The sequence below is a fragment of the Artemia sp. Qi Xiang Cuo genome, chromosome 9, assembly GCF_049724085.1.
Source record: "Artemia sp. Qi Xiang Cuo chromosome 9, ASM4972408v1, whole genome shotgun sequence".
Lineage (NCBI taxonomy): Eukaryota > Metazoa > Arthropoda > Branchiopoda > Anostraca > Artemiidae > Artemia > Artemia sp. Qi Xiang Cuo.
Genome location: NC_142802.1, coordinates 47,830,905 through 47,844,919, shown reverse-complemented (window position 1 = coordinate 47,844,919; position 14,015 = coordinate 47,830,905). Strand labels below are relative to the sequence as shown.

Sequence of the window (14,015 nt, the reverse complement as noted above, 5' to 3'; positions counted from 1 at the left end):
CTTGAGTCCCTAGTACTCTACGATTAGCCCAAGTTGAAATCAACATGGGAAACAATCTTAACTAATGGAATGTTTTAGATGTTCTTTTTTTTGAGTTCATGATGATAAATTGTACTGTGTCAGTAGTTAGCCGCTTCAAGAGATAACAGCTTGGACTATTTAAATTTTTCAATACACATTCATAAAAAAAAGAAGTGAAATGGCTGAAAAATGAAAAATTAACGTTCTCAGAAATATTATGATCGCATATTTGAAATCAGCCGAAAGAGTTATATCTTAAATTCAATTAAGAAACACCTTACCTTAGATCCGTTCCGTGGAATTTCCCCCCCCCCCTCCCCTGTTGATAGTTGCTCTCGCGGAAAACGTCCCAATGGGGAATTTTTCCTCCGGAAAACTCCCCCACCCCCATAAAAAAAATCCTCCAGGCAATTCCAGTAACCCTGAAAATATCCCCCGAAACATCTCCACATATAAAATTGAGTCAGCAAAGTGAAAGAAGTCAGCCGAACACTGAAATTATGGTAACAGTCGTAAAATCATTTTGACGGAATATGCCTAGAATCTCCCAGGGCACATGCCTTTTACAATATACTCTTTTTGTTTGACCGTTTGTTTTCATCTGTTTTCATCTAAATCATTTGGTCCTTAAAACACCTTACCTTATCAAATCACCTTACCTTACCAACCAATTTTGGACCATGCCCCACTTGGGTATTTTGAAAATCCTGTTGACCCCCTCGTGATATTTAAATTCTGCTATTCAAAATTTAACGAGTATTCGGCTGTTCTTTGGACGACCTCCTTTAAAATCGTCCTAAGAACACCCTTGTCAAACAGCTCGTGGTAACGAACTGTAAGTAAGGAGCTACCCGGCTCAATCGTAACCGAAAGTCTAAAAAACGGAATTTAGATACCAATAGATACATCAAAAGAATCAGATTTTAATTCTGATTTCAAGTATATAGTTTCATCAAGTTTAGTCTTACCCATCAAAAGTTACGCGCCTGAGAAAATTTGGCTGATTTTAGAAAAAAGGGGGAAAGACCCCCTAAAAGCTATAGAACCTTAATGAAAATCACACCATCATATTCAGCGTATCAGAAAACCCTACTGTAGAGGTTTCAAGCACCTAACTACAAAAATGTGGAATTTTGCACTTTTTGCCTGAAGAAAGATCACAGATGCGTGTTTATTTTTTTTTTTTTTCTTCCCAGGGGTGATCGTATCGAGCCAGTGGTCCTATAATACCGTGGGAGGGCTCATTCTAATGGAAATGAAATGTTCTAGTGCACTTTTTAAGTGACCAAAAAATGGAGGGCAACTAGGCCCCCTCCCACGCTCGTTTTTTTCCCAAAGTCACCTGATCAAAATCAGGAGATGGTCATTTTGTTCAGTAGTATCGAAAGTATGATAGCTATGTATTTTGGGATGACTTAATCCCCAGAAGTCCCTGGGGGGAGGGCTGAAAATTATTAACTTTACCCAATGTTAACATAAAATTTTGGTTATTGGGAAGTATACAGGCGTTTTCAGGGGGGAATTTTTTCTGGTAGGTGGGTGGGTCGGGGGTTATATGGGAGGATCTTTCCATGAAGGAAGTTTTCATGGGGGAAGGGACATTGCTATGAAGGGGGTGCCGGATTTCCCAGGATTATTAAAGAAAAAGATCAGAAATTAAATAAAGAAAAAAACAAGTTTTTCAACTGAAAGTAAGGTGCAACATCAAAACTTAAAACGAACATAAAATATTACGTATATGATTGGGTTCACCCCCTAGTCAATACCTCGCTCTTTAAACCAAAGATTTTTTAGTACTTTCATAAGAGCTATTTATTCTAATTAACGGCCTTTGTGATTAAGGGGTCATTTTTAAAGAATTGGAACAAAATTCGAACTTTAGCTTAAAGAGCATGGTATTGACAAGGGTATGAACCCCCTAATATATGTATTAAAAATTTATGAATATAGAAATTCGTTACGTAAGCTAATTTGTAAGTTACGTATATATATTACTAATAAAAACGTTCATAAATAAAATTAAACAAGTTTCGAGAAAGCCATTTAACCCAAAAAGGTAAAATTAATATGCAAATTTTGTTTTAATTACTCATGTACGGTGAGCCAAAATCAAAACCTGCATTAATTCAAAAACGTTCAAAAATTAAATAAAAAACAAGTTTTTTTTACTGAAATTAAGGAACGATGTTAAAACCTAAAACGAACAAAAACTATTCCGTATATGAAAGGGGCTGTGCCCTCCTCAACGCCTCGCTCTTTACGCTAAAGTTTGACTTTCTCACAACTCTATTTTTTTTTTAACAATAATAAACTTTAGCGTAAAGAGCGGGGCGTTGAGGAGGGGACAGCCCCTTTCATATACGGAATGAAATCTGTTCGTTTTAAATTTTAACGTCGTTCCTTACTTTCAGTTAAAAAAAACTTGTTTTTTTAAAATTTAATGTCAATTAAGAAGACACAATTAAAACGTAGCAAAAGCTATATTTTAATCAAACAAAATCCGCAGAAATAAAAACTGTGAGTGGTTTAGGCTAAACCCAAAGGTTTTGGGGAAAATGCGATCAAATGTTTGAAATCAAGAAGAATAATTCGATTAAAGCCACATATAATTTCATCAGTTGCAAAATAATTTAAAATTATAGCTGAACATTATTTATGTAGGCCTACTCCTGACTATAGACTCTTTTTTAATTTAAATTCTAGTGCTGCAACTTTTGTTCAAACAGCAGGAACGTGAATTTACGAACATGCAGGGAGTATAAGGGTTAAAGAAAAGATAAAAAATTATTTTCAAATTTAGGGGAATAGAGCACTCAGGATTTTTTTTTTTTTTTTTTTTTTTTTTTTTATTATGAGAATACCTAAAAGTGTACTTCTCAAAATATAAGGGATGCAATTGCCCGCTCCCCGCAAATTGTCAGATTAGCGGCAAGTTAGACTCTGTTAGCAAACTATCCTTTTTTCTTTTTGCTAACTTGATGACTAGTTAATAGACAGTACAAAATGCAGAAACAATAATCTTTCCAACCAGATACTAACACTATAACGTGAAGTTTTATTCGCTATAAGCTGATAGTTGTCTGTTCTTTGCATGTTTATAGCTAGTCATTTTCTATCCATTTAGGTTTTATTTTCCTTTGGGAATAAAGCTGTGCTTTGTTAAATAATTGAGATGCCATTACTTGAGATTCAAAACGTTCCTCTGGGATTTCCATCTTACTCTTGGAATTGATACTCGACAGTCGTTTTCGTCGTAATTTAGAAGGCCCTGCTTGCGAGTGGCACGAAAGAGTAAGACTACTCCACTATTGTAAATGTAAAGATATAAGAAAGAACTTCTTGGAAATGATTACATGTCTTGATATTTTTATATTCCGTTAGCTTCTCTTGCTTTTTGCACTTTCCCCTTCCTCTGACTTTATTTGTTGAAATTGCAGTTTGGATTTGTTAGGAAATAATTGTTGCCAAATTTTGGAAATGAATTTTTGGAAAAAACAAAACATAAAAGGCATTATAGTCACTTCAGTTATTCAAAAAAAACGTTCTTCCGTCAGTCTTTTCAACTACCAAAAAAGCTATAATTTTACCAATAATTTTTCCTGTCACTAAAACGATAGTACAAGACAAAATAGAAGATACTTTGCCAAAGAAAATCTTCAGAGGATGCATACTTGGGAGACACAGACCTGTGATGTCAAATGAAACAACATAAGCCCAGGGTAATAGGTGGCTGAGTAGTGATGCGTTACTAAATACGAGACCAAATAAATGTTTGGCAGATTGAAAATTTCAGGGAGTCTTAGCATAAACAACAAAACAAAACACAGCTTTACATAATGGATTAAGCCATTCCTGAACCCCACTGGCTCACCACCTAAGTTGAAATTGCAACGCAGTTTTGAGTTGAAATTGCAAATGTGGAAATAACTGTAGCCAGTAAGTCAGGTTTTGAATCGTACAACGGGAAATCAGACGTTCACCATTTTCGGGCTTTGAAATTTACTTAGCCACTGTTTCAAATCGAGTCATTGTTAAAACATAGTTTTGAATACTTGGATTTGACATACCTTTTGTAGTTCAAAATAATTGTTCATTGTGGCACCAATTGGGAGGGGCAAAATATATTTTCAAAATCCAGGGAGGGGCGATTTTTTTTTTCCAGTGAAAACAATAAAGGTATATTTCAATTGGAATACTCTAAAATGTGTTTTTCAAAATAAAGGGGGGGGGGATCTGGGGAAGGCTAATGCCCCTCGCCCCAAAATTGGCGCTACTGTTTGTGCAACCCATTTGAATTCCTTTTTATGTTCAAATGTCTGTCTCACAGGGGGTTTCACAAAAATTTACAAAATAGCTCTTCCCTAAAACTAATGGTTACTTTATAGAGCCTTTTTCTCTCTCCGCCAATTAGAAACAGGGTGGTGCACGTAAATGAGACGTGGTCCACACGTCTCATTTGCGTAACCTCCTGGTCTCGCTTTTTTTGACCAGTTTAAAGATTTTAGAAACTGTACCAGACGTCCCAAATTAGAACAAAAAGTTCAATGGAATTCTGATTTTTTTTTTCTGGTAAATAAAAATGCTTTTTCCTGCTTTTCTTTTCAAATCCCTTATAATACTCATTGAGGTTTCGGGTTTTAGATAGATTGAAAGTTTGGCTTCTCTTAGATGCACTGATTATGACTATTTTTTCTATTTTTCTGTGGCCAAGCCTCAAGAATAAACTGGTATATTTACACGTAAGGCGTAAGGTATTTATATTTACTTTTTCTTTGTTTTCTCTTCAATAACCTCAGAGTTCTCAAGTGTTTTCAGGTTTCAGGTAGAATGAAAGCATTAGATGTACAAATTCTAATTATATGCCTCCCCCTGATGGGTTGACAAAACCAGAATTCAGGACAAATCCGATTGCTCCCACAGTCGCACCATGTATAGATTTAAAGTTTCTACATTTAGGGGTCGATAGTTCAGTAGTTGAATGCTTGCGCGCCACGCCGGTTGCTCGTGTTCGGCTCCCGCTGGATGCTTTTTTAGCATTTTTTTTTTTGAAAATTGACATAGTTATTGTTTGAAGCCAATTATTTATTTCAATAAGGTTAGGAGTGAAGGGGGAGGCAAGCAACAAAAAAATGGCCTAGACTATTTAAGTTTTTTAACTATGAAAATTTTTAAACTGGCTTTATTTAGAATTTTAACTATATTTTGTTTTAATTAGCTTTATTTGGCATTATGAAACAAATGGTGATGAGGAATTGTGTTAAAAAATAATAGCAAATGACATATTAGCCAGGCCTTTTTATTCAAAGATTAATAAAATTCAAACAGTTAAACATATGGTATAAATGGGTATATCTATGAAAAGCCATGCTTTCATTCTGTCTGAAATTTAACACCCATGAAACTGCAAAGCATCGGCCCACATAAATGGATCATAGGATTGTCAACTTTATTTTTCTTCTTAACGATTATCCACGGCTATTTTCAGTCAATCGATTAGATTGCTTAAATTACAATTCTTCCTTTGTACTCCCCCCTTGTCAAACCCTTTGGAATCATTAATGTAACAGCCCCCTCTTATACTTAAGTAAAAAGTCTTGTCTTATAACTATGAGAAAATCATAAAGATACTGCAATAAGAGCCCCCTTTCCCCTTTTTTAGATTAATTAAAAAAACTTTTTCCACAAAATAAGTTTTCCAAAGAAAAGTAAAGAGCTCCATTAAACAAAAAATGAGCAAAAATAAAATAAAATAATCTACCAAGCGTGAAACTACCACAAATCAGCATCGATAAATAAATGAAACCCAAAAGGAGCAGAAATAACAATAAATAACCGAGTCAAACTCAAAACGAGCACAAATTAACATAAGTTGGGCTCAAAACCCCTATGCCTTCCCAAGGCCAGAAATTTGCACTTTACTGAAAAAAATATAAATGTTTTTACTTTTATAACTTTAATAAATCAAATAATATTAACAATTTGATTACTAAATATCAGTATATGCATATTAAACTGACAGTGCACATTCATTTGTATTTTTTTCCGTAAAGTACAAATTATGTTCTGGCCTTGGGAAGGCATAGGGGTTTTGAGCCCAACTTATGTTAATTTCTGCTCGTTTTGAGTTTGACTCGGTTATTTATTGTAATTTCTGCTCGTTTTGGGTTTCATTGGGCTGTGAGGGTGGTTGTCATCCTCTAAGACCTAATTTCCAGAACTTTCATCTGCGTTACACAAAATGGCTATCTCAAAATTTTGATTGGATGTGTCTGGGAAAATGGTGGGCGTGAGAGGGGCGTTAGTCTTTCTCTAATCACTTTCAACCATTAGAAAAGGCACTAGCCCTTTCAATTTCCAAACCAAATGAGCCCTTTTGAAGTTTCTACGACAACGCTTTCAATAAAAACCTTATATGCCCCTAGGGGATAACTTACAACCCTCGCCCTGAGGGCTGGGTGGGGGAGGGGTGTTTCATTCTCACAGACCTAATTCCCAGAACTTTCTACTCCGTTGAACAAAATGACTATCTGAAAATTTTGATTGGATGTGTTTGGGGGAATGGTGGGCGTGAGAGAGGGGCTAGTTACCGTCCAATCACTTTCAACTATTAAAAAGGGCGCTATCCCTCTCAATTTGCAATTGAATGAGCCCCTTTTAAAGTTTTTACGACAACTCTATCATTAAAAACCTTATATGCCCCCTGGGCATAAGTTACAACCTTTGCCCTGGGGACTCTCGGGGGTTTGTCATACTTAAATACATAATTTCCAGAACATTCAAATACGTTGAACAAATTGGCTATCTCTAAGCTTTGATTGCATGTGTTTGGGAAAATGGAAGGCGTGAGAGGGGGGTTAATTACTCTCCACTCACTTTCGACTATTAAAAAGGGCAATTTCAATTTTCAATCAAATGAGCTCCTTTTGAAATTTCTACAACAACTTTCTATATAAACCTTATATGCCCCCAGGGCACAAATTACAACCCTTGCACTGAAAGCTCTTATGGGGTTTTTATTCTAAAAGACCTAATTTCCAGAATTTTTGACAGCGATGAACAAAATGGATATTTCAAAATTTTGATTGGATGTGTTTGCGGAAATGGTGGGCGTGAGAGGGGGTTATTCGCCCATTTCAATAAAAACCTTATATGCCCCCATGGCATAACCTATAACCCTTGCCCTGAAGACTATGGGGAGAGTTTCCTGCTCAAAGGTATAATTTCCTGAACTTTAAACTTCATGGAACCAAATGGCTATCAAGAAATTTTGATCGGATATGTTTGGGAAAATGGTGGGGGTGGAAGGGGTGTTTGTTGCCTTTCAATCACTTTCGACTATTAAAAAAGTCACTAACCATTTCGACTACCAATCGAATGAGTCATTTTGAAGTTTCTACGATGAAGCGATCAGTACAAGCCTTATATGCCCCCAGGGCATAACTTACAATCCTTGCCCTGAGGGCTGTGGGGGAGTTTCCTCCTCAAAAACCTGGTTTCTATTTAGAAATTCACGACGCTAAACTAAACGGATAACCATAAAACTGTATTGAATGTGTTTGGGGAAACGGTTATGGAGAGAGGGTGGCTACTTATCCTTATTTCGGTGTCTATTATTAAAAAGAGCAACGGACCTTTCAATATCCGACTAAATATAACACTTTGCACACTTCTAAGAAATCTATTTCAGTAAATGCCGATGTGACCCCAAGACATAGCTTATAACCCTTGCCCTGAAGACTGTGGGGGGAGTGCCTTGCCCAAAGATATAATTTCCTGACCTTTAACAGCGTGGGAAAAAATAGCTATCTCAAAATTTTGTTTGGGTAACTGGTGGATGCGGAAGTGGTGATAGTTGACGTTTAATTACTTTTGACTATCAAAAGGGCACAAGCCATTTCAATTTCTTATCAAATTAGCCCCTTTTTGAAATTTCTACTACAATGCGTTCTATAAAACTTTATATGCCCTCAGGGCATAACTTACAACCCTTGTCCTGAGGGCTATGAGGAGGTTGTCATCCTTAAAGACCTAATTTCCAGAACTTAAAACTACGTTGAACAAAACGGCTATCTCAAAATTTTGATTGGATGTGTTTGGGGGAATAATGGGCGTGGGGGGGGGCTAGTTGCCCTCCAATCACTTTCGACTATTAAAAAGGGCACTAGCCCTTTGAAGTTCCTGTCGAATTAGCCTGTTTTGAAGTTTCTACGACAAAGCCTTCTATAAAAACCTTATATTCCACCAGGCCATAACTTAAACCCTTGCCCTGAGGGTCGTGAGGGAGTGTCCTCCTCAAAAACATATTTTCTATCTGGAAAACAACTAGGCTGAACAAAATGGCTATCTAGAAATTTTTATTGGATGTGTTTGGGGGAATGATGGGCGTGGGGGGCGGGGCGAGTTGCCCTCCAATCACTTTCGACTATTAAAAAGGGTACTAGCCCTTTGTATTTCCAATAGAATGAGACTGTTTTGAAGTTTCTACGACAACGCCTTCTATAAAAACCTTATATGCCCCCAGAGCATAACTTAAAACCCTTGCCCTGAGGGTTGTGGAGTAGTGTCCTCCTCAAAAACATATTTTCTATCTGGAAATCAACTACGCTGAACAAAATGGCTATCTCAAAATTTTGATTGGATGTATTTGGGGGAATGATGGGCGTGGGGGGGGATAGTTGCCCTCCAATTACTTTCGACTATTAAAAAGGGTACTAGCCCTTCAAATTTCCAATCGAATGAGCCTATTTTGAAGTTTCTACGACCATGCCTTGTATAAAAACCTTATATGCCCACAGGGCACAACTGAAAACCCTTGCCCCGAGGGTTGTGGGGGAGTGTCCTCCTCAAAAAAATATTTTCTATCTTGAAATAAACTACGCCGAACAAAATGGCTATCTCAAAATTTTGATTGGATGTGTTTGGGGGAATTATGGACGTGCGGGGGGGCTAGTTGCCCTCCAATCACTTTCGACTATTAAAAAGGGCACTAGCCACTCCCATTTCCAATCGAATGAGCCCTTTTCGAAGTGTCTACGACAACTTCTTCGATACGAAGTGCCCGGGTATGGAGAAACCAAAAACACATTGTGCCACCATCGTTCTTTACTTAGGCAGCGCTAGACCGCTGCCTATGATAAGCATAAAACGACCGAATTTTCTTTATGCAATAGCCATAAACTGCATTTTAAAATAGTTTACACCCCATTCCACTCGGTAAGCCTTCTTTGGTAGCCTACTTGGTAAGTCTTGGTAAGCCTTCTTTTACTCCAAGAAATTCGCAAATACAAATGCAAATCTTACACCAATGGCCCTTTTCAGTTCTCTTTTTCCACATCCTCTACTGAAATGTAGAAAATAGATGTTAGTACTTACCTTTTGGAGAACAATGAGGACTCTATAAATACCGTTCCCTTATCAACACCCCTCAGTAAACCTATTTGATTAACCTTAATACATTCTTTTAATAAATTGCTTGATATTTGATGACAAAGTAGCTTCATTTAACCAGCGGAAATTTCTTAATAGTACAAAGGAAACGGCCAGTTCGATATTCATATGTTTTTGTTTTTTTTTATCCAAAGAGATACGATATTTTGAAAGCGATTTTCGCTACAGGCAGAATGACAATCAACTTGATCAGTAATAACCTTGGTGTTTGGACTTCCTTAAGAAAATGATCCTGGGATAGCTTTTCGAGCTTATTAGATAGTGGAATTGCATGACTTTCGATTGTATTGAGTTACGGGAATAGGGTGGGGAGACTTGATAGATCGAGTGGCCACTTAGTGGGGAACCTTCTTAAGCTTAATGGATTTTTAGGCGGAGATTATCATAGTTATAGCCCATGGCGTTGAAATAGTATTACACTGCTAGCATAAATATCTGGGAAATGGAGGAAGGCGTGAAATGGCAGTTGAAACGAATGTTTTAAAGTGTTGGAAGAGAATTTCGAGATGAAATGTTAGAGATTTATGTTATGGATGGCTCTTTGTTATGTTGATTTATATGTTAAAAAAACGAGTTGTTTACTGATGGAAAGATGCATTTTGGATCATAAATTATGCACCAAAAATCAAAGCCAATAATATAAATCATGCTACTGTAAAATATTGTGATTCTTTTGGAAGAAAAGACATTATATATATATATATATATATATATATATATATATATATATATATATATATATATATATATATATATATATATATATATATATATATATATATATATATATATATATATATATATATATATATATATATATATATATATATATATATATAAAAAAAAGTATGTATATACATAATATATATATATATATATATATATATATATATATATATATATATATATATATATATATATATATATATATATATATATATATATATATATATATATATATATATATATATATATATATATATATATATATATATTTACTTCATAGTGGGGCATATTGTGATGGAGCATAATCAGTATGTGATAGGTTGACCGCCAGGTACCCACAAATCAGCATATTTTCGCAAATTTAGAAGATCCCATCTTAAAGGCTTTGAGTGTACAGTTACTTCAATTTATTATAATTTCTAGCATGTACTGAATATCAAATTTTGTAGAAATTTTAACCCGTCGGATAATACTAAAGTCTTTGATTACTTTCCAGACAATCGAGAAAGTTCGAGTTGTCCGTGACTGTTGCCCTGGCTATGCACGAACTCCAGACAATTCCACTTGTGTTCCAATATGTGCCCAACAGTGTATACATGGCACTTGTGTTGGGCCAGATAAGTGCGAATGCGAGCCCGGATATGGCGGACCATACTGTACCGTCGGTAAGTGTGCTTGGTATAGAGGTTGTGTAGGTAATCTAGACAGACTAGGCAATAATGAATCATAAATTAATCAGAGACTAAAGCAGCATTCATTAACTGTGGACTAATCCATCCTTAACAAACTGAAAACGAACTATGTTACAAATATTTATTTACATTTACAATATTAAAAATAAAGTTAAAAATTACAGTGAAATAGAATATTGAATTGCTGAGTTTTAAGCAATTAATATCATTATGTATCAAATATTCAGTTTGTTTTCATTAGTTCTTTCCAAGGGCTGTTCATGACACCTATAGTTTTCATTAAAACACAAATGACGTAATGAGCTTTATACTTTTACGGTTAGGGAGGATGGGACAGTAGCCAAACTCCTCTTAGTAGTGATTTTTATTTGTTTTAAGTTCGACTTGAATATTCAGTTTAATCTTTACTCCTTTTAAGATTTATTGACTCACTTATGTTAGTACCTGTTGTCTCTATGTTTGCTGTGATTGTTTATTTGATTTTTATTCGTTTTGTGTTTCATTTATTCTTTAATAGTAATTTCTGGTTGTTTTGAGTTTGAATTACGTATTATAGAAATTTATTTCCGCTCGTCTTAAGTTTAATATTGTTCATTATTTTTCTGTGAAAAAAACTTCTTTTTCGGAAAGTTTTTCTAATTAATTTAAAGTGATGAGGAAATCTTTAAGAAATATAAAATTATTTTAATAACTTGTTTCAAAAATTAAATAGTTTTAATTTTTTTTTTAATTTATTTTTTAATGATTTTTCTTTCTCCTTCATATCTTTAAGCCTATTTAAAAAAAATCACCTTAGAGGGAAATGAAAGTTTCTTACAACACGCTTTGTATTTGAAAATGGTAGTTTTCTCGTCTGCTGAGCCTTCAGTTTAAATTATTATTTTTTTAATTTATGATGCTGCTATTGTCAACATTTTTCTAGAAGAACCCTTTTAGGTCTTTGTCTCTAACTGACGCTCAATTTCAAGTAACGAGGAAACCTTTCAAATATGTGAAACTATTTACAAAAATAATCTAAAAAAAACGTAAATAATTTTGATTTGCCTAAGTTTTGTAAGCATTTATAATTCGTTAGTCATTAGTATTTAAAATTTTCCAGGAATTTTTTTTTGAAAAGCACTAATTAATAAGGGAAAAGTAGTAATGACTAAGCAAAATTCTAAAGCATAACCGTTAGTCGTTAGTCCCCTTAGTACATGCCACTATGCCATTATAAAATAAATTGAAAGGCCTTTAAAATATACTTTTACCTTTTCGGTGCTTTTAGTAGTGGTTATGGTAGGGTCACGGCCCTCTTCCTGTGACCAAAATTTGGAATTACTAACCTTGTATTTATCCAGTTCAAACAGTGTACATGCCTACCTTTATGCAAAAAAACTGGAGCGAGAGGGGATGTCGGAGGACCACGGGCCACGGGCCCAATACGGTGCTTTAAGTATACAGCTTTAAAGTCCTTGTGCATTTCCAATTCACATATTATGCAATATACCCGACTTTCTACTAAAAAATTTCTGGCTGAGTATTTTGTAAAGGGTTTTTGGAGGAAATAACGACTTACTTTAGTTCTCCAATCGCACTTAATGAAATTCTTCGTGCGATTTCGGTTTGAGCAAGGTGCAGCATTTCTACTTTTTGCAACGTGTTGCTGGGAGAGGTGGGGTAGTGTCAAAGGGCCATGGGCCAAGTATGCTCGTTCAATTATGCAGAGTGAAAATCTTTAAGTGACTCTACTTTAAATAAGATATAACTTGCATACCCTTTTGTTAAAAACTGGTTGTCAGAGGGAGGAGGCCTTTGATGGTTAGTGGGTCCACCTTGTGGTTAGAATCACCACAGATTGAAATAAATGCATGTTTCTAGCTTAAATAAGGTGTTACCAGCTTACTTTTATGCTAAAAAGTTGCTAGTTGGGGAGGAGGGCTCACTGCGGCGTAGACTTTGCATGTCCTTGTGTCGAATCAGGGCGTGCTTTTGCATTGAGTCAGAACTTAAGTTGTTTTGAACCTCGCCACAGAGATTCTGCAGTGTGGACTTGGTAGTTTCTATATTGATGAAAAGCCTTTTTTTTTAGCGAGTCAGAACTTAGCCTGGTTTCGTATCGAGCTTATTTCTGTACTAAGTAATTATGTAACCATACTGTCAAATGCGGCGGTTTGGACTTTTTTTTGACTTTACATCGATTCAGTCCTCCGCATGGACTTAGTTCGTCTCGGCACTAAGCTAAAAGTTATCTTGTTTTCTCACCAAGTTTCTATGAGCCCTTAATCATACATATTAAATCCCTTGCTTAATTTTGGTTGAAACAAAGTTCAAATGGCCTACCTTCCTCCTTAAAAGTTGGTATACTAGAGGATGCCGGGGGAAGAGGTGGGCCAGAGAAGCAGAATGATTGCCCTTGGATAAATTTGAACCCTTAAAATTGTACTAGAAATTTCAACTTTCGTCAGAATGAGAATTGCTCCAAGTTTCTTTGACAATCCGTTCTATCTAGGGTAGGTGGGTCTGTAACATCCTTCTGAAGTAAAATTGTATTTTCATTGATTTGTTTTTTTTTATGATGAAATATAAAAATAAACAAGTTTTTTTTCAACTGAAAGTAAGGAGCAACATTAAAACTCAAAACGAACAGAAATGATTATGTATATTAGGGGGCTTGCCCCCTCCGCAGCACCTCCCTCTTTACGCTACAGTTTCTTAGTACTTAAAAAAAACTTCTTATTGTTCTAAATAAACGAACCTTGTGTTTCTGAAAGAATTAGAGAATTCGAACTTTAGCGTAAAGAGCAAGGTGTTAAGGAGGGGGCAACCCCCCTAATATACGTAATAATTTATGTTCATTTTAAGTTTAATGTTGCTCCATACTTTCAGTTGAAAAAAACTTGTTTTTTAAATTTAATTTCTTATCGTTTAAAAAAAAACAACAAAAAACGCCAAGATGTCTTGCTCCACTTCCACAAAAAATTCCCCCTCCCCATGGAATTATCCTCTGGACAATTCAATCCTGGCGAAAACTTACCTCGGACAATTATCCTTAACATATCCACATGTACAATTGAATCGGTAAAGAAAAAGCAAGACATATAAAGAAATTTCGTACGGGAATTCTGGCAAATTCCCCCAGTGTAAAAT

General features: G+C 35.4%; 1 protein-coding gene across 1 annotated transcript in view; it reads left to right on the top strand.

Moving 5' to 3' along the window:
* The window catches only part of LOC148948733 (uncharacterized), a 111,251-nt gene that overhangs the window by 46,896 nt on the left and 50,340 nt on the right, over positions 1–14,015 (top strand). Inside the window, exon 3 of the mRNA XM_089095005.1 lies at positions 10,691–10,859. Coding sequence (XP_088951131.1) covers positions 10,691–10,859 — 169 coding nt within the window. The remainder of the gene's footprint in view (positions 1–10,690; positions 10,860–14,015) is intronic.